The 26,300-nt window shown below is 55.3% G+C and overlaps 1 protein-coding gene across 1 annotated transcript in view; it reads left to right on the top strand.

Annotated features, from left to right (window-relative positions):
- Positions 1-7,454: 7,454 nt before the first annotated feature.
- The window catches only part of HIP1R (huntingtin interacting protein 1 related), a gene marked incomplete at both ends in the record, with an annotated part of 30,394 nt that continues 11,548 nt past the window's right edge, over positions 7,455-26,300 (top strand). The window contains 4 exons of the mRNA XM_080717432.1: positions 7,455-7,547; positions 23,409-23,472; positions 23,693-23,835; positions 23,909-23,965. Of these exons, the coding sequence (XP_080573558.1) occupies positions 7,455-7,547; positions 23,409-23,472; positions 23,693-23,835; positions 23,909-23,965 (357 nt within the window). The remainder of the gene's footprint in view (positions 7,548-23,408; positions 23,473-23,692; positions 23,836-23,908; positions 23,966-26,300) is intronic.

Genomic DNA, 26,300 nt, shown 5'->3' on the forward strand with positions numbered 1-26,300 from the left:
CTCTCTGTCCCTTCTAAGAGAACTGATCAGCTTCAGTCAATAAAAAATATTTTTAATAATAAAGAAAAAGACGCTTCTTTGTTGTTTTGTGAAAATTCGCCAGGAACAAAGTAGGGAAGGTTAGTCATTTAAAACCAAACCTGGCGAGTCGCTCTGCTCAGCAATGGGAATGTGTTTTTCTAAGCATCGCAGATATCAAAGCTCTATTGTGCGGGATAGACGGGCCTTTGTTCACGGTTTCTCGAGAGATGATTTTCAGCAGAGTGGAAGAACCACCCCAGTTAGCCTTTTTAATTAGGGTGCTGAAAAGAAAGCGGGTGAGTTTAGGCCGCCTCGGGAGCGCGGCCTCCTCCCCAGGCTGCCGTGCGGAGCGAAGGCCGCGGCGGGCCGCAGTTGAGGCCGAGGCCCGGGCCGACCGACTGAGTGGGCGCCAGCCAGGAAAACTCCGGACTAAAGGATTTGAAAGGAATACAGACGTATTTTACAGATGAGGGGTTTCTAGCTTAGGGGATTATAATGCCGATAACACCTGTTCTTACCCCCACCACTTCTTGTGAAGTGTTTCATATACAATTCAAAGATGGCAAATTTTAGCCAGGCACAGTGGCACCTGCCTGTGCTCCAAGTTTGATTGCAAATTTGGGGCCGGCCTGGGCAGTTTAACAAGAACGTGTGTGTGTGTGTGTGTATGCGCGCGCACGTGCGTGATACTAGGAAAGGAACCCAGGAATGTTCTACCTTTGAGCTCCACCCGCCCCCCAGCCCAATATTGTAATTTTTTTCTTTTTTCTTTTCTTTTTTCTTTCTTTCTTTTTTTTTTTTTTTCAGTACTGGGGGTGGAACCCAGGGGCATTCTATCTCCTAGCTCCACCCCAGCCCTATTTATTTATTTATTTATTTATTTATTTATTTATTTATTTATTTATTTGGTGGTACTGGGGTTCCTGGAAGCCCTTAAACCTCCAGGCTACACTCCCAGACCTATTTTATATTTTTATTTGGAAACAGGGTCTCTTAAGGCAGCGCGCGCAGCTGTCTTCGAACCTGCGCGATCCTCCTGTCTCTGCCTCCCAAGCGCAGGGATTTCAAGCGTGCCCCACCACGCCCGGCTATCTTTTATTTTGAAACAGGGTCTCACTGAGTTGCAATGGGCCTAAGCAGCTGAGGCTGGCCACGAACCGCGATCCTCCTGTCTCAGCCTCGCAGGTCCTGGGGTTACAGGCGTGCGCCACTGCGCCTGGCTCTCAGCACAGCATCTGAAGACGAGGCAGGTGAACTATGCTATAGCTTGCCTGCCAGAAATGATCTCAGCATTGGAAAAGAATTTGTGAGCAGAAATAGATCCCTGAAGAAAGAAATTCTGAACCAAGACAATACATAAACAGTAAAAAAAAAAAAAAAAACAGGTTAGGCCGGGCGTGGTGACGCACGCTTGTCATCCCAACATTTGGGAGGCTAAGACAGGAGGATTGCATTTTGCCAACAGCCTCAGCTACTTATGGAGGCCCTTTACAACTCAGACCCTGTTTCAAAATAAAAAATAGGGCCGGAGGTGGAGCTGGGAGGTAGAATGCCCCTGGGTTCCATCCCCAATACCACACACACACACACACACACACACACACACACACACACACACACACACACACACAGTTTTGCCCAAAAGGTGCCAATAGCGTGCTCTGCAGAGAGACCTTGCAGAAGGAGGCCGAGGATGGGAGCCTGGCGGTGCCCTGGCGGAGCAGTCCTGGGGCGGCCCTGGCCCTGCCCTGGGAGCCTCCCTGTCCGTGGCCACCCCTGGCTTTGCAGTTGTGCAAGCCTGTGTCTGATGCGGATGCTGTGAGGAGTACGCCTTTGGGAGAGGAGTCTAGCAACCTCACGTGCTAGGGGACAGTGAGTAAGATCAGATTAAGCAAACGAGACAGTCATCAGGACCAAAGTAGGTTAAAAACCAGAACGCTCAGCAGGGTGTGGTGGCGTGTGCCAGTAATCTCATTACTTGGTAGACAGAAGAATCAGGTTCAAAGCCAGCCTCGACAATTTAGAAAGACCTCAGCAACTTAGTGAGAACCTGCTTCAAAATAAAAAAGGGCTGGGGGTTTGGCTTGGAATTTGAATGCCCCTGGGGACAAGCCCTAACACAAACAACAAAATAAAAAACAAACCTAGCAGCCGGACGTCGTGGCGCACGCTTGTAATCCCAGCATTTGGGAGGCTGAGACTGGAGGATCGCGGTTCATGGACAGCCTCAGTCTCCCAAATGCTGGGTGCCACCATGCCCAGCTGCGATTTTTATTTTGAAATGGGTTTGCTAGGTTGATGAGAGTCTCACTGCTTGCTGAGGCTGGCCTTGAACCTGCGATCCTCCTGTCTCAGCCTCCCAAATCCTGGGATGACAAGTGTGCGCCACTCATCATGTCTGGCTTTGGACACAGTATTGCATGCCTGTAATCTTAGTACTTGGGAAACTGAGACAGGAGGATTGCAGGTTTGAGTCAAGCCTCAGCAACTTAGTGACATCCCTCCGTAACTTAGGGAGACCTACTTTCAAAATAAAAAATAAAATAGGGCTGAAAGTGTAGCTTAGAGATAGAATGTTCCTGAACTCAATCCCTAGTACCAAAAATCAAAAAGGAGAAAAATAAAATTTAGATTTTTATGTGGGCTCACCCTCCCTCCCCACTGCAGGGTTGGGGATGGAACCTAAGGGTTTTCTACCTCTGAGCCACACTCCCAGCCCTGTATCTATATTTGATTTTTTTTTTTTTTTTTTGGCGGTACTGGGGATGGAACCCAGGGGCATTCTACCTCCGAGCTACACCCCCAGCCCGATTTTTTATTCTTTATTTTGAAACAGTTGCGGAAGGCCTCACTAAGTAGCTGAGGCTGGCCACAAACTGTGATCTTCGTGTCTCAGCCTCCCAAATGCTGGGACGACAAGCGTGCGCCACCGCGCCCGGCTCCTATATTCATATTTGATTTTGAAACAGGGTCTTGCTGGGTGATGAAAGTCTCACCGCTTTCTGAGGCTGTCCTTGAACCTATGACCATCCATCGCAGCCTCCCAAGGGCTGGGGTGACAGGCACGCACCCCCACGTCGACCCCACAGTCCTGCTTTGCCGGCCCCTAAAAGACACAGCTGTGTGCAAAGCCGGTTTAATCCCGGCGACATCCTAGCCGGGGAAGGCGGGCCTTAATCAAATCATCACGTAGAGGTCATGAGGTCAGGCTTGGAGATTCTGGGACAGCATAAAAAGGGACAGAGGTCAGGCAGACAGTTCAGGGCGGGCTTCCCTGAAGAAGCAGCTTCGGAGCCCAAGAGCTAAAGAAGGAGTGGGTGCTAACCAGGCAAACGAGAAGTGGGACATAATTCCAGACACCAGTAACAGCATGTGCAAAGGCTCAGGGGCAGGAAGGCGGGTGACACATTCAAAGACCTGATGGGCCGGGATGGCGTAAGATGAAGGGGGAGGGGGAGGCTGGGGCCTGGACATGCGTGTGTGCGTGTGTGTCTGCCAGGCAGCCTGGGTGCCGTAGCTCACATCCTTTTCGTAAGCCCAGAGTGTGTGAACCGTCTTGTTGAGTATTCCCAGAAATGGGTCAAAGTTAACACCAAAATGTATTGTCTTTCTAATAGCCTGGGGGTTAGGGGAATTAAATAGCACTTAAGAGGTGGTCCAATGGCACTTGAATCTGATGATGGTCAGCGATGACCAGTGTGGACCAGGCCCGCTCCTGACGACGGCCTGGGAGATGAGCCACCAGGCTCAGGATGGGGTAGTTTATATCCTTGTAGCCCCAGGAATGCGCCTTCATAGGATAAGCCACATTCCCCGGGCGCAGTGGCCCGCACCTGTAATCCCAGCACTTGGGAGGCTGAGACAGGAGGATCACAGGTTCAAAGCCAGCCTCAGCTACTTAGGGAGGCCCTCTGCAACTCAGTGAGACCCTGTTTCAAATTAAAAAGAATAAAAACGGGCAGGGGGTGTAGCTTGGAGTTCGAATGGCCCTGGGTTACATCCCCAGACCTGCAAAAAACAAAAAACAAAAAACAAAAACCTGGGTTCAATCCCCAGTACAGAAAGAAAGAAAGGAGGGAAGGAAGAAAGAAAGAAAGAAGCAAACGGAATGTGAAGGCACCTGCTTGTAATCCTAGCACTTGGGAGGCTGGAATAGGAAGACCTCAGGTTTGCAGTGAGACCCAGTTTTATATTTATTTACTTATTTATTTTTGTGGTACTGGGGATTGAACCCAGGGGTGTCCTATTTCTGAGCTAGACCCCCAGCTCTATATTTTATTCTTTATTTTCTTATACTCAAAAGTCCAGGACCCCAGGGTGACAGAGACCACCACACACAATACTGCAAAGGCAGGAAGGGTTCACTGGGGGACTGGCTCGAGCTGGGGTCCAAGTCTTGACAAGGACCCGAGTCTTTGGTCCGAGGCAGTTTTATACATTTCCGTCATCTGGGTGGGCTGTGATTTACAGAGGAGTTATCTTTAGACCAAAAGGAATCTTTGCTGCTGTTAACACAAGCAACGGACAGGATCCTCGGTGCCTCCCATGTGGTTCCTGCCTCCTGGGGTTGGTTGGGAGTTTTTCATCCTGACCCAAGGGCCAAAACTCGCACTTAACAGTTGTATTCCTGGGAAACTGAAACTCAGGCCTAGCGTGTTTGCTGTATGGATGAAGCCTGTCATGGCCCTGCTTTGATCCTCCAATTTTATTTATTTATTTATTTATTTATTTATTTATTTATTTATTGTGGGTCTGGGGATGGAACCCAGGGGCATTCTACCTCCGAGGTACACCCCCTGCCCTATTTTTTATTCTTTATTTTAAAACAGGGTCTCACTGAGTTGCAGAGGGCCTCACTAAGTAGCTGAGGCTGTCCATGAACCAGGATCCTCCAGTCTCAGCCTCCCGAATGCTGGGATGACAAGCGTGCGCCATCACGCCCGGCTATTTTTTTATTTTGAAACCGGGTTTTGCTAAGTTGCGGAGGATCTCACTAAGCCGTAGCTGAGGCTGTCCTTGAACCTGCAATCCTCCTGTCTCAGCCTCCCAAGTGCGCCACCATGCCCTGCAACACCCAGTTTTAACATTAAAAAAAATAAAATAAGGCTAAGGGTGTGGCTCGGAGGTAGAATGTGCACACACACACACACACACACACACACACACACACACGAAAGAGAGGAAAAAAGAAAGAATGGATGAACAGAATGGTAGATGTTTGCTACTGAGAAGTCGCTGGCAGATATTCTAGCCCGCAGGGGCTGGGGCCTCGTCCATTCTGAAGGTCACAGGATAATTGCTTTGTCCGTGTGGGTAAAGGAGTCTGAGAAACAGCTGGCACAGGAGGAACAAGCCCTTTGTTGTGATCTTTTTTGGGGGCCGGGACTATTGACTGAATTGCTGAGAATTAAAGTCGAGATAATACACGGAAAGGGCTTAGCCCGGTGTTGGGCCACAAGCATTCAGTAAACATCAGCTAGTGTTGTTAGTCTCTGTTATTCTGGCAAAGCAGCTTTTCGGTGATTGGAATTAGGAAACGCATGCTGACTCTCTCTTTCCCGTGGCGTGAGAGGGGAGCCTTGCGTGTACAACTTTCAAAGGTTTGGTGCCAGCTCTTGAGTGGGACGAGAGGAACCAGAGAGGTAAAGAAGAAGGCCCCTGCCTCCCGGAGCTCCCGCGGAGGGCCCCACTAAGTAGCTGAGGCTGGCTGTGAACCTGCCATTCTCCCACCTCAGCCTCCCAAAGGCTGGGATTACAAGTGTGCGCAACCACACCCGGCTTCTTTTTTTTCTTTCTTTCTTTTTTTGGGGGGTGGTACTGGGGAAGAAACACAGGTGCATTTCTACCTCTGAGCTACACCCCCAGACCTATTTTTTTGTTTTTGCGGGTTTGAGGATGGAACCCAGGGGCATTCGACCTCTGAGCTACACCCCCTGCCCTATTTTTATTCTTTATTTTGAAACCGGGTTTCACTGAGTTGCAGAGGGCCTCACTAAGTAGCTGAGGCTGTCTGCGAACCGCGATCCTTTGGTCTCAGCCTCCCGAGTGTTGGGATTACAAGCGTGCGCCACCACACCTGGATCTATTTCTTTATTTTTTATTTTGAAAAGGCCTCACTGAGCTGCAGAGGGCCTCACTAAGTAGCTGAGGCTGTCCACAAACTGCGATCTTCCTGTCTCAGTCTCCCAAATGCTGGAATTACAAGCGTGCGCCACCACGCCTGGCTCTGGTTTATTTTTTATTTTGAAACAGAGTCTCATTAAGTTCCAGAGGCTGGCCCTGAGCCTCTGATCCCCCTAAAGCAGCAATATTTGCTCCTTGGCATCTTCTGGGTGACTTTGGTGGTCCCTCCTGCTTTGTCCGGTTCTGCCCGCCCAGCCAGCCTCACGTTGTAGGAACCCTCGGGCACCTCCCACTCCAAAGTTAAAAATCAGTCTTGCTATATTCCGGGTGTGGTGGCACAATCCCAGCATTCGGGAGGCTGAGACAGGAGGATTGCAGTTCTTGGACAGCCTCAGCTACTTAGTGAGGCCCTCTGCAACCCAGTGAGACCCTGTTTCAAAATAAAGAATAAAAACAGGACTGGGGGTGGAGCTGGGAGATAGAATGCCCCTGGGTTCCACCTCCAGTACCACAAAAAATAAAGAATAAAAAATAAGGCTGGGGGTGTGGGTTGGTGGTAGAATGCCCCTGGGTTCCATCCTCAGTACTGAAAAGGAAGAAAGAAAGAAAGAAAGAAAGAAAGGAAGGAAGGAAAGAAAAGAAAGAAAGAGAAAAAAACCACTCTTGGTTGGGCTACAATTACCCAGATTCATGGAGACCCAGTTTCCCCCCAGTTTCCCTGGCAGGGTGTAGACTTAGCTCAGGGCTAGCGGGGAATCGGCAGTGTCCCCAGCCAGAGAGCAGAGAGACAGTTTTTTTGTTTTGTTTTGCTTGGTTTTAGAGGGTGTGGCGACAGGGCTGGGGCGCGTTTGGTTTGGATGGCCGAGTTTGGGGGGAAGGGTGCCTGCGGATTCTGGGGCTTGAGGGTACGCAGGCAGTGGACGGGGTGCCTGGGGTCGTGGGGACCTGGGTACAGGGCTGGCGAGCCTCGAGTCCTGGCAGGCGGGGCCGTGGCCGGCCAGAGGTCCTGGGGCTTGGGGAGCCAGGGGGCGTCCCGGAGCCCTGGGAGGGGCTGGGCGTCCCGGGGCGCTGGGGTGCAGGGCGCAGGCCTGCTGGAAGCGGGGGTGTGCGGGGCCAGGAGTCCTGGGCCTGGAGGCGCAGGGCGGGGCGTCCCGGGCGCCCTGGGCTCCTGCGGGGCGGGGCCTCGGCCGGTGGGCGTGGCCGTGGGCGTGGCCGGAGGCTCCGCCCCTCGGCGGCGGGGGCCGGCGCGCCGTGCCTAGGCTGGGGCCGGGCCTGACGCTCCAGACGCGGAGCCGGGCGGCGGCGGCAGGATGAACGGCATCAAGAGCGTGCCGGCGCGGGTGCTGAGCCGCAGGCCGGGCCACAGCCTGGAGGCCGAGCGCGAGCAGTTCGACAAGACGCAGGCGAGCGGGCGGGGGCCTGTGTCCGCGGGGGGGGCCGCGATCGCGGGCCGGAGTCGGGCCGCCACCGGGGTCGAGGGCCCGAGGTGGCCATGGGTCGAGGCGGCCGGGGCTAGGGTGGCCCAGAGCCGAGGGACCAGGGTGGCCGCCGTGGGGGGGTCGAGAGGACCCGGGCGGCTTGAGAATCAGGGTGGCCTGGGGGTCAAGGGGGCCAGGGTGGCCATAGATCAGGATGGCCCGGGGTCAAGAGGACCCAGATGGCCATGGATCAAGGTGCCCGGGGTCGAGGGCCCGAGGTGGCCACGGGTCGAGGCGGCCGGGGCTAGGGTGGCCCAGAGCCGGGGGACCAGGGTGGCCGCCGTGGGGGGGTCGAGAGGACCCCGGCGGCTTGAGAATCAGGGTGGCCTGGGGGTCGAGGGGGCCAGGGTGCCCGGGAATCAGGCCCAGGGTCGAGGGGGCCAGGGTGGCCGCTATGGGGGGGGGGTCGAGAAGACCCAAGCAGCTTGAGAATCAAGGTGGCCCAGGGTCGAGGGGGCCAGGGTGGCCGAGAATCAGGCCTGGGGTCAAGGGGACCAGGGTGGCCATAGATCAAGGTGGCCCGGGGTCGAGGGGACCAGGGTGGCCGCCATGGGGGGGGGGTCGAGAAGACCCAAGCGGCTTGAGAATCAAGGTGGCCCAGGGTCGAGAGGACCAGGGTGGCCGAGAATCAGGCCTGGGGTTGAGGGGACCAGGGTGGCCATAAATCAGGGTGGCCCCGGGGTCAAGAGGACCCAGGTGGCCATGGATCAAGGTGCCCGGGGTCGAGGGGGCCGAGGTGGCCATGGATCCGGGTGGCCTGGGGTTGAAGGTACCAGGGTAGCTGCCGAGGGTCGCCGTGGCCCCAGGGTGGAGGAGAACAGGGTGGCGGTGGCGTGGGTCAAGGTGGCCTGGGGTTGTGGGGACTGAGGTGGCCAAGGGTCACGGTGGCCCAGGGTGTAGGGGCCGCCGGGTGGCTGTGGGTCTGGGAGCGCTGGGGTCTCCGGTGGCTGCAGCCCTGGGTTCCTGTGCCGGGCTGAGCGGCCCCTCCCGGCTCTGCCACCTTCTCCCCTGCCGAGAACAGATGCCCCCGCCCCGGGAAGCCATGCATTTCCTTGAAGGAAACTCCCTGCTTCCTTTTCTCCCGAGCTGCATCCAGGGCGGCTGAGTCCCTTATTTCGTGCCCTGGTGAAAAGTTTCATGTATGTCGCCAGACTTGTTTGCCAGCGCGGGGGCCCACGTATAAATAGGCTGCCACCCCCTCGTTACACACCGGCGCCCGACAGACGGAAACTTCCCCGTCTCTCTTCCTGAGCTCCTACGCGCCTGCCTCTCTCCCAAATGAGGGCCTATCCAGGGAAGGTGGCTGGGAAATTAAATAATGGCGCGGGTGTGTGTGTTTGTACATTGTCGGTGCCGGGGGACCGGGGCGGAGGCGTCGCTGGGTGTCTGCTGTTCTGTTCCTCTGTATTTATTTACACACTCTGAGGTGTCCTTCTGTCCGGGGAGCCCGGGTGGAGGGAGGCCTAGTTGTCTATTTGCCTAAATAAGTCCACCGAGACTGAGATGGCTGAAGGCTTTTTCTTACATAGAATTAAAGGAAGCCAGAGAACTCCTCCCACCTCTGTCGCGGCAGGTGGTGACATTTGCTTTTGTTACCAATTCCTTCCCCCTTGTCCGAGCCAGCGAGATCGAGCGGTGAGCTAGTGGAGAGAGCGGTGGCTTTCTGCGGTTGCTTTCCAAACAGGTTAGCACATGCACATTACCCCAGCGCTCCTTCAGGAGGAAGAGAAAACCCAGGAGGACTCGCTAAGCTTTGGGCCTGTGATCACAACGAAAATGATAGTAAAACCTCAAGGTGCAGAGACTCCGCACATGCCGAGCGCCAGCACCGACCTGCCCGTAAATGATTCATTTATTCTTGAGATAGTTGTTATCTGGCCCGGCCCGGAAAGCCTGTCATGAAAACAAATGCGGCATTTAATTTTTATTTATTATTATTATTATTATTATTATTATTATTATTATTTTGGGGGTACTGGGGATGGAACCCAGAAAGCTTTCTATCTTTGAGCTACACTCCCAGCCCTGTTTTATTTTTCTTTTGAAATAGAATCTTGCCGGGTTGATGAAAGTCTCGTTACTTGCTGAGGCTGTCCTGGAACTTGCGATCCCCCTGGCTCAGCCTCGCAAATACTGCGATTACAGGCATGCACCACCACGCCCAGCTATAATTTAAAGTCATTAATATATAATTAATTGTACCAAAAACTTGTAGAACACAGGAAGAGACATTTAATTGACAAGGAGACTCTGGGTGTTATTGACAACTTTGTTAACTCACCGATTTTTAGATTTTTCCTTTATTTATTTATTTATTTATTTATTTATTTATTTATTTTTGTAGTACTGGAGATTGAACCCAGGGGCTTTCTACTGCTGAGCTACACCTCTAGCCCTTTTTTATTTTTATTATTTTTAAATTAACTTTATATATATATATTTTTTAACTGTCTCAGCCTCCTAAGTCCTGAGATTACAAGTTTGCACCACCACGCCTGACTTTCTTGCTTTTGAGGAGATGAAAAGATGCGACTTAAAAGGCCAAGTCCATTGATCTTACCCTTAAATGCTAAGTCAAGGGCGACCTTACTGAATGTCAGAGAGGTTCTACTATAGATCTTGGTGGTTCGCAAAGTGGCTTGTTTTGTTTTGCTTTTTGAGGCTTTTGGGGCGGTGCTTTTTGAGGGATTGAAAGGGTTACTCTGTGTGTGTGTGTGTGTGTGTGTGTGTGTGTGTGTGTGTGTGTAACTGGGGATGAACTCAGGGCATTCTACCTCCCAGTTACACCCACCAGACCGATTTTTTTATCCCTTATTTTGAAACAGGGTCTCACTAAGTTGCAGAGAGCCTCACTAAGTAGCTGCGGCTGGCCACAAACCTCCCATCCTCCTGTCTCAGCCTCCGGAGGACTGGGATTACAAGTGTGCGCCGACACGCGGCTGAAAGGGTTACTTTTTTATTTTTATTTTTGGTACTGGGTATGGAGCCCAGGGGCATTCTACCTCTGAGCTCCACCCTAGCCCTGTTTTATCTTCTATTTTGAAACAGGGTCTTGATAGGTCCCGAAAGCATAGCTAAATTGCTGGAGCTGTCCTTGAACCTGTGATCCTCCTATCTCAGCCTCCCAAGGACTGGGATTACAAGCATGAACCACCAGGCCAGGCTGAAAGGATGAGTTCTTTGTTTGGCGTACTGGGGATAGAACCCAGGGGCATCTACCTCTGAGCTACACCCCCAGCCCTATTTTTATTCTTTATTTCAAAACCGGGTCTCACTGAGTTGCAGAGGGCCTCACTAAGTAGCTGAGGCTGTCTGCGAACCGCGGTCCTCCTGTCTCAGCCTCCCGGATGCTGGGATGACAAGCGTGCGCCACCACGCCCGGCTGAAAGGGTTACCTGTAATGAACAACTTTGCATCGGGCGAGTCTGCCCCAGGGCCCCATTTTGGGCACAGGTGTTCAGGGTAAGGGCTTGCCAATCCTCACCGTGACTTATCGAGGGATATAAGAATGAGGTTTTGTAAGTGGTTAATATTTAATGAGATCGTTCCCAGAAATATCCAGTGAGCTGCCAGTCAGGCCCCAAGGTGGAGGAGACTTGGAGAGCTGAGGTCGCTGCTGCCGGGTCTCCTTCGGGACAGAAAATGGTACATCCAATCGCGCCAAGGCCTCGCTGGGGACCGTGCTGCGGGCTGACGCTGGCCCGGCGCGCATGCGCCGCGGAGAGCTGGGCCGCAAACCTGGGGCAGCCTCGTCTCTCCCCTCCTGGGCTCCGAGGGCCCGAGCAGGAGAAGGGCTTCCTTCCAGGCCGCTCGTTGGACGGGACACGCCCTGTTTTGCACAGATCTCTGTGGTTAGCTTTCTGGGATGTTTCTCCCCCGCTGGTAGCCGGTGCTGGTGGCTGTGGCTGGGTGACAGCCCGCGTGTGACCCCGGTGAGATGTCCAGAGAGCGAGCGAGCCTGCTCTTCCTGTGACTTTAGTCCCAGTGCTGATAAGACCCCTTTTCAAGCCAGAGCTGGGCATGGTGCTGCGTGCCTGTAAACCCGGTACTTGAGAGGCTGAGACGGGTATGAAGGTTCAAGGACTACCTTAGCAATTGAGTGAGACTCAAGCAACCTAGGGAGACCCTGTTTCAAAACAAAAACAAGCCGGGCGTGGTGGCTTTGTCATCCCAGCATTTGGGAGGCTGAGACAGGAGGATCGACGTGAGAAGACAGCCTCAGCTACTACTTAGTGAGACCCCCGTTTCAAAATATAGAATAAAAAATAGGAGCCGGGCCGTGGTGGCGCACGCTTGTAACCAGGAGGCTGAGACTGGAGGATCGCGGTTAGTAGACAGCCTCAGCTACTTAGGCCCTTTGCAACTCAGTGAGACCCTGTTTCAAAATAAAGAATAAAGCCGGGCGTGGTGGCGCACGCTTGTCATCCCCGCGCTTGGGAGGCGGAGACAGGAGGATCGCGCAGGTTCAAAGCCAGCCGCGCTGGCTTAGGAGACCCTGTTTCCAAATAATAAAAAAAAAGTAAAAATAAGTCTGGGAGTGTAGCCCGGATGTAGAAGGGTTTCCAGGAGCCCCAGTACCACCAAAAGAAAGAAAAGAAAAGAAAAGAAAAGAAAAGAAAGAAAGAAAAAGAAAATAGGGCTGGGGGGTGTCACTCGGAGGAAGAATGAATCTGGGTTCCATCCCCAGTACCGAAAAAAAAAAAAAAATAGGGCTGGGGATGTGGGGATGTAGCTCAGAGGTATAATGCTCCTGAGTTCAATCCCTAGCAACACACACACACACACACACACACACACACACACTAAAAAAGAGGGGCTCGGGGTGTAATTCAGAGGTAGAATGCCCCTGGGTTCAATCCCCATTACTGCAAAAAAAAGGGAGGGATAAGAGAGACAGCTCCTCCAAGAGGGCCAGTAACTGTTGCATTTTTCGGTTAGGGAATTTGAGTTGCAGATGGAATTGGGTTGCTCAGCATCTGGCCTCGAGATGGGGAGATCCTGCAGGGTCATCGGGTGGCCCAGTGCGATCACAGAGTCTTTAAATTTGAAAGAAGTGCTGGGCCTGGTGGCCTACACCTGTCATCCCAGTACTGGGAAGCTAGACCCGAGAAGCGCAGATTCAAGGCCAGTCTCAGCAACTTAGGGAGACCCTGTTTCAAAATAAAAAAATAAAATTGGGCTAGAGGTGTAGCTTGGAGGTAGAATGTCTCTGGACTCAACTTCCAGTACTTAAAAAAAAAAAAAAAAGTGGATGAGGTTGTGGAGGAGAGGAGATCTAAACATAAGACTTCCCCAAGCTGGGCACGGTGGCTCACGTCTGTCATCCCAGTGTTTAGGAGGCTGAGACAGGAGGATCACAGGTTTGAGGACAACCTCAGTAACTTAACAAGGCTCCCAGCAACTTAGTGAGACACTGTTTAAAAAAAGCTCTCAGCAACTTAGAGCCTGTTTAAAAAAATAATAATAATAACTGACCATTGTGGCACATGGCTATAATCCCGGTACCTGGGAGACTGAGACAGGAGGATCACAGGTTTGAGGCCAGCCTGAGCAATTTAGGCCCTTAGCAATTTAGTGAGACCCTGTTTCAAAATTAAAAACCATAAAATAGGGCTGGGAGTGTATCTCAGAGGTAAAAAAGAAAAAAAACCCCTCGTGGCACAAAGGAGGAGGAGGGAGGAAAAGAAATAAAGAAGGGAAGGAAGGAAGGAAGGAAGGAAAGGTGGATCCCTCTGGCCAGGAATAGCTTTGAAGACAGAGGAAGGGGCCGCTGGCCAAGGAATGTGGGTCTTCTACAGCCAGAAAAGGCACGGGAGTGGCCCACGAAGCCTCCAGGAAGGCAAGCAGCCTGCCCAGCACCTTGCTTTTAGCTCTGTAAGACCCATTCCAGACATCTGACCTCTCAAACCGTAAGATGATAAATGCATGTCGTTTAAGCCACTAAATTTGTGGCAGTTTGTTATAGCAGCCATAGGGGACTGATACCTTCTGAATGTAAAGCGTAGTGGAGCGCCTAGCATGTTCTAGGGCCTCAGCAAATAGACATCTAACTGGCCTTTCCCCCACCCCCAAAAAAAGTAAGTTAAAAGTCTGAGATTGAGAGAGGAAAGCCGTTTTAGGAGCCTGTCATGGCCGAGGCCCCAGCAGGTAGGAGCCTGGGGTGTGCTGATTGAGGAGTCCTGCTGTTTTCTTTCTTTGCGCCCACTGGCTTTTCTGAGCCATAGTTTGCCTCCGTATCTGCAGACAGAGCTAGAAGCTTCCTCTCAGGTCAGGATGAGGGAAACTTTATCCCACTGTGGCCACCAGGCCACTGCACAGCCAGCCAAGCCCCGTGGGTGGACGTTAACTACAGAGAAAACAGCCCAGGTCCGAGGGGAGAAGAGCAGAGAGCGCGGATGGTTCATAGGTCTGGTTTTCCAGGTCAGTGGCACCTCTCCTAGGCAGCCTCGCAGGGCCAAAATTTTGTAAAGTTTAACATTTATTGACAACTCAGGCCTTTGTCGCTGGCTGCACGATACAGCCGCGCCGCCCTGTACAAACTGCAGGGGAGCGCAGGCAAGTACACACCTGTAATCCCAGGACTTGGGAGGCTAGGAAAGGCGGATTGCAGGTTTGAGGCCAGCCTCCGCAATTTAGTGAGAACCTGTTTCAAAATAAAAAATAGAAGCCAGGCATGGTGGCACATGCCTGGAACTTCAGTACTTGAGAGACTGAGACAGGAGGATCCCGGATTTGAAGAAAGCCTCAGCAAGGTAGTGACACCCTCAGCAACTTAGCGAGACCCTGTCTCAAAAAGAGCAAGGAGTGCAGCTGAGGTAGAACGCCCCTGGGTTCACTCCCCAGTGCCACAGAAAATAAAAAAGAGGCCCGAGTCAGGCCTGTCACTCTCGCTTCACCGCCACCCGCTTCAGTTTCCCCATCTGCAAAGGGGATGATCACGGGATCCCCCTGTGGTGGGGCGTGTGTGCTGGTGTGTAGTGAATGCTGTGTCCCAGCCGGGCGTGGTGGCGCACGCTTGTAATCCCCGCGCTTGGGAGGCGGAGACAGGAGGATCGCGCAGGTTCAAAGCCAGCCGCGCTGGCTCAAGAGACCCTGTTTCTAAATAAAAAAGTGTAAAATAGGTCTGGGAGTGTAGCCCGGAGATAGAAGGGCTTCCAGGAACCCCAGTACCACCAAAACAAACAAACAAACAAACAAACAAATAAAATAAAATAGGTCTCGGAGTATAACCTGGAGGTAGAAGGGTTTCCAGGAACCCCCAGTACCACAAAAAAAAAAAAAAAAAGCTGTGTCCCTGGTCACACTGTGTACAGAAGAGCAGACAGGCCTGCAGAGCTAGAAACAGTGTCCCCCTTGGGTCTGCCCGTGCCCCGAGTTCCACCCTCCGTAAGTGGCCAGGACAGGAAGTGGGGCTGGGCTGCAGAGGTGAGAAGCATGGCCCGGCAGGGGCTGGGGCGCTCAGGAGGGCGGGAACAGCTGTCCCTGGGAGAGGGAGCCACCGGTGTGCCCCCTTGAGGCGCCCTCCAGGAGGCCGGGCCTCCAGAGCACCCAGAGGAGGTGTTCCAGGGTGGTGTAGAGGTCAGGGATGCGGGACTCCTGCAGAGCCTCCTAAGAGGGAGGCCGCGCAGGCGAGGCCCCCCAGCCCTCCAGGCCAGGCGGCATCCAGCCCGCGCGGCCCTGGGCACCTATGAATGAAACCCAGCCGGCCACCGGATCCCAGCCGCGGCCCAGCCCGAGGCTCCCAGTGGAGGGACGGGGAAGCCCAGCTGGCCAGCTGCGCCCGCCAGCCCGCCCGCCTCCCCTCCACCTGCCAGCCCCTATTAATTTCAGGGCCGTCTAGAATGTCGCCCTGTTTGTGACGCTGCCCGCCCCCTCCGCCTCGCCCTTCCTGCGCTTTCCCAGACCCAACGGCACTATGGACTCCGTGTCCCTGTGCCCTGACACACTGCAACCAACCTGCAGGACGGGAAGAAGTAGACAGACTTAGCTGGGCGTGGTGGCACACGCTTGTCATCCCAGGACCTGGGAGGCTGAGACAGGAGATGGAGGTTCGCAGCCAGCCTCAGCTACTTAGCGAGGCCCTTTGCAACTCAGTGAGAACCTGTTTCAAAATAAAGAATAAGAAATAGGGCTGGGGGTGTCGCTCGGAGGTAGAATGCCCCTGGCTTCCATCCCCAGTGCTACACACACACAAAAAAAAAAAAAAAAAAAAAAAAGAATAAAAATAGGACAACAGGTGTAGCTTGAAGGTAGAATGCCCTGGGTTCAATCCCCAATACCACCCACACACAAAAAAAAAAAAAAAAAAGGAAGGAAGGAAGGAAGGAAGGAAGGAAGGAAGGGATAGATGTTTAGATGTTGCCAGGCGTGGTGGCACGTGCCTGTAATCCCAGTACTTGGGAGGCTGAGACAGAAGGATCACAGGTTTGAAGCCAACCTCAGCAACTTAGCAAGACTCTGTTTCAAAACAAAACAAAAAAATAAAATAAAATAAGGCTAAGGGTGCAGCTCAGAGGCAGAATGTCCCTGGGTTCATCCCCAGTACCACAAAAAAAATAAAATAAAATAAAAGAAGAACTGGACAGACGTGATCCTGGCGTGTGTTTCCATTCAGGCTCTGTAGCCTTGGAGACGTGCCCCGAGCGCTGCCCCTGAGCTCCTCGGTGGAGACCCCGTGCTGGGCCGGGCCGTGCCCAGCCGGTGCTGCTGCGGGGGAGCAGTGGCCTGCCGTCGCCCCGCTGGCACTGTCCTCTCGTTGAGGCTGGGGAGGGCAGTGGCGCCATTCTGTGAATGAGCGAGCCCGTGGAGAGGGTTGAGCTCTGAAGGCAGGGCTAGGGTAAACACCGGCCTCCAAAAGCAGTGGTGACTCAGCCCCTTGGCTTGTGGGACAGACAGGTCCAGGTGATGTCACCTAGACAGCTCCTGGCCGGCTCCGACTCCGGGCAGGCCTCCCATGCGTCACCGCTAAGCCGGCGATGGCGAGTCTGGCTCTGGGTTTGTCAGTAGCACCCAGGGCAGGCTGCCACGCTGGCCTGGGAAGCATCCCCTGAGCTTCGGAATGTCGGAGCCACATTCCCCACGGGACAGGGGACTCAGAGGGGAGCGAGGCGCAGGGTGGGGAAGGACCTGGCTGTCCTGACTTCCTGCCTACGGCCCTGATCCGGCGTGGGCTGCCCACCGCTTCCCACGTGGCCCTCCTGGCCTGCTGGGCTACAGAAAGCCTGTGTCCGCGGCCATCAAAGGCCTTTGAGGTGGCCCCAGCGTGTGAATGAGGGCTCTCTGTCCTTCAAGCCAGGCAGAGAAAAAAGCTCCCACCCGCTCGGTCGGTGCCCCTGCGCCCCGCTCCCTGAAGGACGCCTCTGTCCCCGCCGAGAGCCGCGCCGTGGGGCCTCGTGACAGCACACAAGGAGGCTTCAGTCTGATTCGTTTCGGGGTTGCTTTTAAAAATAGAAATTGTTTTATACTTACTTTACTATTTAACTCTAGTGGGTAAATTATTAGCTGAAGAGAGAGCGCCTGCCTTAGTCAACACTGGTGATTGAAAGAGCTTTTGTGCACGGGAAGGAGAGGGCTCTCGGGTGTCCCAGAAAGATCTATTGACCGCCAGGCGCTGGTTCAGGTCTTGGAGGTGCGGCGGGACCCCGGACCCCAGCGGCATCAGAATGGGACCATCCGATGCTCAACTCCCTTGTACACGGTGGGGGAGTGTTTAATAGAGCCCACATATCCTCTTGTGTGTGTGTGTATTTATATATATTTATTTTGTATAATATTTATATTATAAACATATTTAATATATCATATTACTATATATAATATATATACACACACACACCCCCTAGGAATTGAACACAAGAACATTCTACCTCCAAGTAACACCCCAGCCCTTTTTTTGTGTGTGTGGTACTGGGGATGGAGCCCAGGGACACTCTACTTTCAAGCTTAATCCCCAGTCCAATTTGTTTTCTTTTTCTTTCTTCTCTCCCTTTCTTTCTCTCTTTCTTTCTCCCTCCCTTTCTTCCTTCCTTCCTTCCCTCCCTCCCTCCTTTCCCTTCCTTCCTTCCTTCCTTGTGGTACTGGGTCCCTGGAAGCCCTTCTACCTTCAGGCTACACTCCCAGACCTATTTTTATATTTTATTTGGAAACAGGGTCTCCTAAGCCAGCGCGGCTGGCTTCGAACCTGCGCGGCTGGCTTCAAACCTGCGCGATCCTCCTGTCTCTGCCTCCCAAGCGTGGGGATTACAAGCGTGCTCCTTTCTTTCCTTCTTTCTTCCTTCCTTCCTTCCTTTCTTTTTTTTTTTTTTTGTGGTAGTATGGAACTCAGGGTGATTCCACCTTCGAGCTACACCCCAGTCCTATTTTTTTTTTAATTCGTTATTTTGAAACAAGTTCTCACTAAGTCATGGAGGGCATTACTAAGTGGCTGAGGCTGTCCCCGAGTTGCGATCCTCCTGTCCAGGCCTCTCCAGTACCGGGATTACAAACATGCGCCACCACGCCTGGCTTTCGCCCCTTTTTTTTTTCTTTTTTAATTTTTTGTTTTGTTTTGAAACAGAGTCTCCCTAGGTTGCAGAAGGCCTTACTAAGTAGCTGAGGCTGGCCTCAAACCTGTGATCCTCCTGTCTTGCCTCCCAAGTACTGGGATTACAAGTGTGCGCCACCACACCCTGCCCCAAGCCTGGCTTTCAGTGGGTTTTCTGAGCCGGACAAGGCTGGGCCATCCCAGAAGCGGGGCAGGGTATCCTGCGGGCTCAGCCCCCAGCCTTAGCACAGGAGTCCCTGGAGGGATCCTAGAGGGGAGACTAGAGCCAGGCCAGCGTCAGGGTGGAGCCTCACGGAGTGGGATGTGGGGGCCACCTGCTCTGCCTGCCCTCTCAGCCCCCATATGGACAGACCCCCCCCATCTAGAATCTGTGCCCCAGTTTACAGTCAGGCGGGGGCCTCTGAGTGTTGGTGGTCCCCAGGTTCCTCTTAGGGCCCAGAGGGACGCCTGTGTTGGCACACTCTCCCTCCTCCCGCCCATCGTTCCTGGAGGCCACCGAGCCCTGGGACCCAGCCAGGTGCCCAGGTGGGTTCCCCGGGGCGTGGGCGCCAGTCCTGCCGGCCCTCGGTAGCTGAGAGACCCCGGACAGGCAGCCTCTGTCCCGCTGCCCCTCGGCGCAGCAGTGCGGGCTGCGGGAGGGCTTCATGGGCACCCGTTACCTTGCCCACACTTACAGGAGTCTGGCGAGGGCTGGCTGGGGTGCCGCGGGCAGAGCCAGGTCCCGCTCAGCAACCCTGGTCACTGGGTCACTGAAGCCAGTGTGCCGAGCTTACAGCACCCGGGTACTTTCCAAGGGTGACGACGCTGGTGACCCTGAGTGTCTCCAGGGCGCGGGGAGCCTCACCCACCCTGGACTCCATGTGGGCACTTGGGCTTGGTCCCCACGCTCTGCCCGCCAAAGGTCAGGCCTCTCCTGTTGCCTGGCCCCAGGCCAGTAAGACGTGACTGGGGGCGCCTCAGCGTGGCTCTCATGGCTCCCACAGGGACCTGCTGGGTGTTCCAGTGCAGAGAGAGAGGCAGGCGTCCGTTTGCTGCAAAACTGGTCCCCTGCCCTGGTCCACCTTCTGTCTCTGCACACCCCATCTCCCTTCTCCGGGACCCCTAGCAATTTCCGGGATGCCTTACCGCTTCCATGGAACCCGCACTGTTGTGCCTGCCCGGCTTCCGCCAGAGATGCCCCCAGCGCGACCAGGGAGGCCCCCCGCGGTCCCCAGGTGCACCTCCTGCCCCCCAGCAACTCACAACTGTGCGCCAACTGCTCTTCCTGGCTGCCCGAGGCTCCTCTCCCCAGGGTCAGGCAGGAGTTGGGGTGCTGATAAGTGGGCAGGTCCCCTGGAGGTGTGTCTGCCGAAGCTGACCGCAAACCTGCGATCCTCCTGTTTCAGCCTCCCAAGTACTGGGATGACAAGCGTGCGCCCACACGCCCAGCTTTCCCCCAGCCCTTTTTAAAAATGTATTTTTCCGGGCGTGGTGGCGCACGCTTGTCATCCCAGGGTTTGGGAGGCTAGACAGGAGGATGGCACAGGTTCGAAGCCAGTCCCAGTCCCAGTTCCTGAGTGAGGCTCTCAGCAACTTAGTGAGACCCTGTTTCCAACTAAAGTATAAAATAGGTCTGGGAGTAGAGCCCAGAGGTAGAAAGCCCCTGGGTTCCGTTCCTGGTACCACCAAAAAAAAAAAAAAAAAAAAAAAATTTATTTTGAAGCCGGGCCTGGTAGTGCACACTTGTCATCCCAGTACTTGGAGGCTGAGACAGGCAGGATCACAGGTTCGCGGCCAGCCTCAGCTACTTAGTGAGGTCCTTTGCAATTCAGTGAGACCCTGTTTTCAAATAAAGAGTAATTTAAAAAATAAAGCTGGGGGTGTAGCTCAGAGGTAGAATGCCCCTGGGTTCCATCCCCAGTACCACAAAAATAAATAAATAAATAAATAAATAAATAAAATCGGGTCAAGGCTATAACTTTGAGGTTCAATCTCTAGTACCAAAAGAAAAAATTAATGTTAGCCCTCCTGGACACTCTCACCTGAGCAGGGTTGTGTGGCACGCCCGGCAGAGACCCCACACAGAGAGGACCCCAGGCGCGCCCCCTCTGCCCAACCTGATGCTTCCTGGGGGCGGGTTGGGGTCACCCGGGCTGCCTGGCCCTCTCCTGGGACGGGCCACAAACCCCCACTGTATGACACTGGCTCCTTGTGCAGCGCCCGGCAGCCCACACATCTGCCTGCCCGCACACAACGGGGCTGTGTTCCCGGGCACCCACCAGCGCCCGCTGCAGGAGGCCAGCTGCCAGCCTGTCCTGCTCGGGCGGCGCCCAGGCCCCCCGCGCGGGTGCCCTCCTGGGGCCGCGCTCCCCGGAGCTCCCGGGCTCCCTGCCCGTGGTCCCCCAGGTGCCAGGCGCCAGAGAGAGCTGGGGTCCCGCGCGTCCACACAGGGGGGACAGTTCCTCCATGCTGACGCCCTGGAGTGGGGACAGATGAGAATATAGAACATGTTACTACTATTAGCCATAAATCAGATTTTTTTTTTTTTTTTTTTTGCGGGTCTGGGGATGGAACCCAGAGACATTTGACCTCCGAGCTACACCCCTGCCCAATTTTTTATTCTTTCTTTAGAAACAGGGTCTCACTGAGTTGTGGAGGGTCTCACTAGGTAGCTGAGGCTGTCTGCGAACCGCGATTCTCCAGTCTCAGCCTCCCAAATGCTGGGATTACAAGTGTGTGCCACCACGCCCGGCTCCAGGTTTTGTGTGTGTGTGTGTGTGTGTGTGTTTGTGTGAGGGGGGGGTAGAGATACTGGGGATGGAACCCAGGGACATTCTACATTCTATATCCGAGCTACACCCCCAGCCCTAATTTTTATTCTTTTTTTTTTTTTTGGGTGGTACTGGGGTTCCTGGAAGCCCTTCTACCTCCGGGCTACACTTCCAGACCTATTTTTACATTTTTATTTGGAAACAGGGTCTCCTAAGCCAGCGCGCACGGCTGGCTTCGAACCTGCACGATCCTCCTGTCTCTGCCTCCCAAGCGCGGGGATTACAAGGGTGCGCCACCACGCCCGGCTCTAATTTTTATTCTTTATTTTGAAACAAGGTCTCACTAACTTGTACAGGGCCTCACTAAGTAGCTGAGGCTGGCGGCAAACCTATGATCCTCCTATTTCAGCCTCCCAAGTACTGGGATGATGGGCATGCATCCCCAAGCCCAGCTCATAAATCAGATTTGTACAGGGCTCAAGCCCCACAGTGAGAGGGGAGTGGGGTGCACCTGGGGCCCCGAGAAAGCTGGCACTCCGTGCTTGGGGGCACATGCTGAGGGGACTTCCCCCTGACTTCCCCCACAGCCTTCCGGGCTCAGATGAGAGGGCGCCCTGGTCTGCAGCCTGTGCGGGGGCGGCTTCCTCCACCCTTCTTGCCGGAACCCTCTGGACCAGGTGGCAGTTGTCGTCTGAGGCAGCTCATGTGTCAGGGCATCTGAGGCTGGGATTACACACCCCTGAGCCAGGACATGCCTGGCTTGTGACCATAGCTGCTGGCCGGCCACCTGCACCTGCGGAGGTGTGGCTCACCCTGCCCGGGAGCCCCCCACCAGGGAAGGCAGTCCCTGGGGGCTGAGTCACTGCCGCTAAGGACACGGGTCGTGGAGTCCCTTGGTCCTGGCTTGGCTTTGTTAGAGGGACAGACAGCTGATTCCCAACTCCTCCGAGCCTCAGCTTACTTCTCAAGGAAATGGCATCGTGCCGGGTGTGGTGGGCACGCTTGTCATCCCAGCATTCGGGAGGCTGGGACAGGAGGATTGGGGTTCGCGGACAGCCTCAGCTACTTAGTGAGGCCCTCTGCAACTCAATGAGACCCTGTTTCAAAATAAAGAATAAAAAATAGGGCATGGGGTGTAGCTTGGAGGTAGAATGCCCCTGGGTTCCATCCCCAGTACTGCAGAGAGAGAGAGAGAGAGAGAGAGAGAGAGAGAGAGAGAGGGAGAGAGACACACGCGTTCTGCCAGGCGTGTGGCCTGTGCTGGCGTCTGAATCGCCGTGATGGGAGGGTTCTTCCTGTGTGGGGTGATGCCCACCGGGCGCAGGCCGCAGGCTCACGTGGGTTTCACTGTGGCCTTGTGTTGCTCTTGGTTTGCAAAGGAGCGGAGGCCCGGGAGGCAAGGCCCAGGCTCAGCAAACAGGACAACAGGGGGCCCCACTGCACTGAGCCTGCGGCCAGGGCTTTGCAAACTAGAGCCACCAGCTCCTGCCTGCCCTTCCTTAGGACCCTTGCGGGAAGTTGGCTGCAGCCCCAGGGCCCCACGTCCACGGAGCTGCCACAATGGGCCCTGTGTGTGAAAGGGGGTCAGCGCGCTCGCTGGTGGTGGGGCACCAGGGCCGCTCAGCTGCTGCCCGCTCCCGGCCTGGCAGCCCCGGGGTCTGTGCATCTGACCCCACAGGGCTGCTCCTCTAACAGGACAGGGCGCTGGGTCTCACAGCACACAGGTCACCTCTGCCCTGGGGCAGGGGCAGCTATGGCTCAGAGGCTGGGGGTGAGCACAGCGGGGGGGGGGGCTCTCCTCAGTCCTTGAGGTCCTTAGAGGTCTTCACACCTGACACCAGGTTAGGCTGGGGACGGGACCTGCTGTGGGTCCCTGAGTCTCCCAGGAAGCCGGCTCAGAGGAGGTGGGGGTGGGCTGCTGCAGCAGTGGTGGGCACAGCCTTTGGGCACCAGGACACCGGCCTTGCTGGCAGGAGGCTGCCTCCCTGTGCGTCTCAGGTGCTGCTGGTGGGGTGCCCAGCTGGCCCTCCTCCGGCCTCGCAACAGGGATGCTCCAGTGTGGGCTGATGCTCCAGTGTGGGCTGATGCTCCAGTGTGGGCTGGGGCGTCTGACAGCAGAGGGGTTACTGTACCTCGGGAGGAAGCAGTTTGAGTGGCCGGGCTCTGGCCGTGGAGGGCTTTGCGAGGAGAGGTGGGGTGGAGGATGCTGAGCAGGGCTGGGGGGCCTCGCCTTCCTGCAGCGCCTGGGCGGAGGATAAACAAGGGTGGCCCGTGTGTCCTGAGCCCGGAGCCCCGCTTCTCCCTCCCTCCCTCCGTCCCGGAGCCTCGTGGCCGCGGGGGCGCGTGAGTCAACCATCAGAAGGCCCTGCGGGTCCGTGGAGAGGGCCTCGCTACCCCGCCGGCCGGCCGCCCCCTGCCTGCCGGGTCTTTCTGGGCTGCTCTCCCTGGATGGTTGGGGGCCGTTCTGAACTCGGCCTCCGCTGCCCCTCACAGGCCATCAGCATCAGCAAAGCCATCAACAGCCAGGAGGCCCCGGTGAAGGAGAAACACGCCCGGCGTATCCTGCCCGCACCTGGGTCCGCAGGCGGGGAGCGGGGCTGGGCCCGCCCTGGACGTGCGGGGACCCGGGAGCGTGAGGGCCCGGCGCGGGGCGGGGGCGGGGCCGGGCAGGGTTGGGGCGGGGCCGGGGCGTGGCCGGGGCGTGTCTGGCTGGGCGTGGTCTTTCGGGGCGGGGCCGCCCTCCCTCCGGCCCTCCGCGCTTGGCCTTGACGCCGCAGGCATCATTCTGGGTACGCACCACGAGAAAGGCGCCTTCACCTTCTGGTCCTACGCCATCGGCCTGCCGCTGCCCAGCAGCTCCATCCTCAGCTGGAAGTTCTGCCACGTCCTCCACAAGGTCCTCCGCGACGGGCACCCCAACGTGAGTGGCTGGCAGGGTCCCGGGGTGCAGGGGGGCCGCCCCCAGGCCCCGTCCTGACGGCCCTTCCCGCCAGGTGCTGCACGACTGCCAGAGGTACCGCAGCAACATCCGCGAGACTGGAGACCTGTGGGTACGTGCGGGCCTGTGGGTGGGCGGGTACCTCGGGGGGCCTGTGGGTGGGTGGGTGCCGAGGGAGGCCGGGCCTAGCGGGCACGGAGGCTGAACGAATGGCGGCGCCTGGGGCCCCAGGGCCTCCTCCTCTCCCAGCCTAGGCTGGAGGGTCACTGGGGCCGCCGCGGGCATCGCGGGCATCAGGCCGTGCGAAGCTTTGCTCTCAGGGCCTGGCACAGGGCGTTCAGTCCCTGCGAGTTGGCAAATGTGGCAGCCCCTGCCAGGCGACCCGGGTGACACTGCGAGACCCGGGTGGTGGGCACAGCTCCCCGGGGCCCTCCCAGGACCGCCTCTTTAGAATGGAGGTTGGCCCAGGACATGGGAGGCTGAGGCCAGAGCATCTGTGGGATTGAGGCTAGCTTCAGGAACTTAGCAGGACTCTGTTTCAAAATAAAAAATTAAATAGGGCTGGGGGTGTAGCTCCAAGGTAGAATGCCCCTGGGTTCAATCCCCAGCACCAGAGAGAGAGAGAGAGAGAGAGAGAGAGAGAGAGAGAGAGAGGGAGAGAGAGAGAGAGATATTAGGGGTGGGATCTGCCTGCCCACTTGCTTCCCAGATATCTTTCAGTAATCAGAGAGTCCTGGCTAGCCCAGGTCCTGGATCCACCCCAGACCCCCAGGATTCAGAGGTGCTGGGCTGGGAAGAGGGCCTAATGCTCCCTCTGGACAGACACCACTAGGCCTCTTTTTATTATTTGTTTGTTTGTTTGTTTGTTTGTTTTTGTGGCACTGGGAACTCAACCCAGGAGCCTTCTACCTCTGAGATACACCCCCAGCCATATTTTATATTTTATTTTGAAACAGGGTCTCACTAGGTTGATGAGGGCTTCAGTAAGTTGCTGAGGCTGGCCTCGAGCCTGAGGTCCTCCTGCCTCAGCCTTCCAAGCGCTGGGGTGACAGGCATCCATCTCCATGCCTGGCCCAATGGCTGCGCCTCTTGACAACGGCGTCTTGACAGTTGGCCCCACAGCCAGCTTGGAGGGAGGCCAGGGCTCCAGCGGAGGGCCCGCCCTGCCTAGAACCACCATATTCACTTAGGTCCCTGGAGTGGGAGCAGTAGCTCCCTGGTGATCTCAGACGCGGGCGGGCCAGGCTGGTGAGGCCCCAGGCCGTCGGAGGAGGGAGGCGGAGGAGTGTGCCCAGCCCGACTCGCTGCCCTGCCACCCACAGCCACTTTAATAAGCGTCCCAGCTCGGAACTGGCCCGTTGCCCTGGACAAAGAGCTCTCCTCACAAGAGTTTCTCTGGCAAGCACAACAAAACTAAGATGAAAAAGAAACGAGAAGCCGGGCACGGGGGCGCACGCCTGCCACCCAGTACCTGGGAGGCTGAGAGGAAGAGCCCGGGTTTAAGGCCAGCCTCGGCAACTAGTGAGGCCCTCAGAAATTCAGTGAGACCTGTTTTAAATAAAACGAATAATAAATAAATAGGGCTGGGATGTGGCTTGAACTCCCCTGGGCTCAACCCCCAGTACGAAAGAAAGAAAGAAAGAAAGAAAGAAAGAAAGAAAGAAAGAAAGAAAGAAAGAAAAGCAAGCTGGAGCCAGGCATGGTGGCGCATGCTTGTAATCCCAGTATTTTGTTGTTATTGTTTTGTGGTGGAACCCAGGGGCTTTTCTACCTCTAGGCCATACTCCCAGACTGATTTTATACTTTATTTGGAAACAGGGTCTCACTAAGTTGCTGAGGCCTCACTCAGTAGCTGAGGCTGGCTTGGAACCTGCGCGATCCTCCTGTCTCCGCCTCCCAAGCGCGGGGATTGCAAGCGTGCGCCGCCACGCCCGGCTGTAATCCCAGTATTTGGGAGGCTGAGACTGGAGAATCGCAGTTTGCAGGTAGCCTCAGTTACTACTTAGTGAGGCCCTTTGCAACTCAGTGAGACCTTGTTTCAAACTAAAAGAATAAAAAATAGGGATGGGCAGCTGGGCGTGGTGGCGCACGCTTGTAATCCCTGCACTTGGGAGGCGGAGACAGGAGGATCGCGCAGGTTTGAAGCCAGCCGTGCTGGTTTAAGAGACCCTGTTTCCAAATTAAAAAAAAAAAAAAAGTATAAAATAGCCCGGAGGTAGAAGGGTTTCCAGGAACCCCAGTAACACTAAAATAAATAAATAAATAGGGATGGGGGCATAGCTCAGAGGTAGAATGCCCTGGGTTCCAACCCCAGTACTGCAAAGAGAGAGAGAGAGGGAGGGAGGGAGGGAGAGGTGTTGGTTGACGGAGGCTGGGAGATGTTTGTTGACTGAGTAAGTGGCTCGTGGGGGACAGGACGGCAGAGCCGTGGTGCCGTGGCGCTCACG

Source organism: Muscardinus avellanarius (assembly GCF_963383645.1).
Source record: "Muscardinus avellanarius genome assembly, chromosome: 21".
In the NCBI taxonomy this organism is placed as follows: Eukaryota; Metazoa; Chordata; class Mammalia; order Rodentia; family Gliridae; genus Muscardinus; species Muscardinus avellanarius.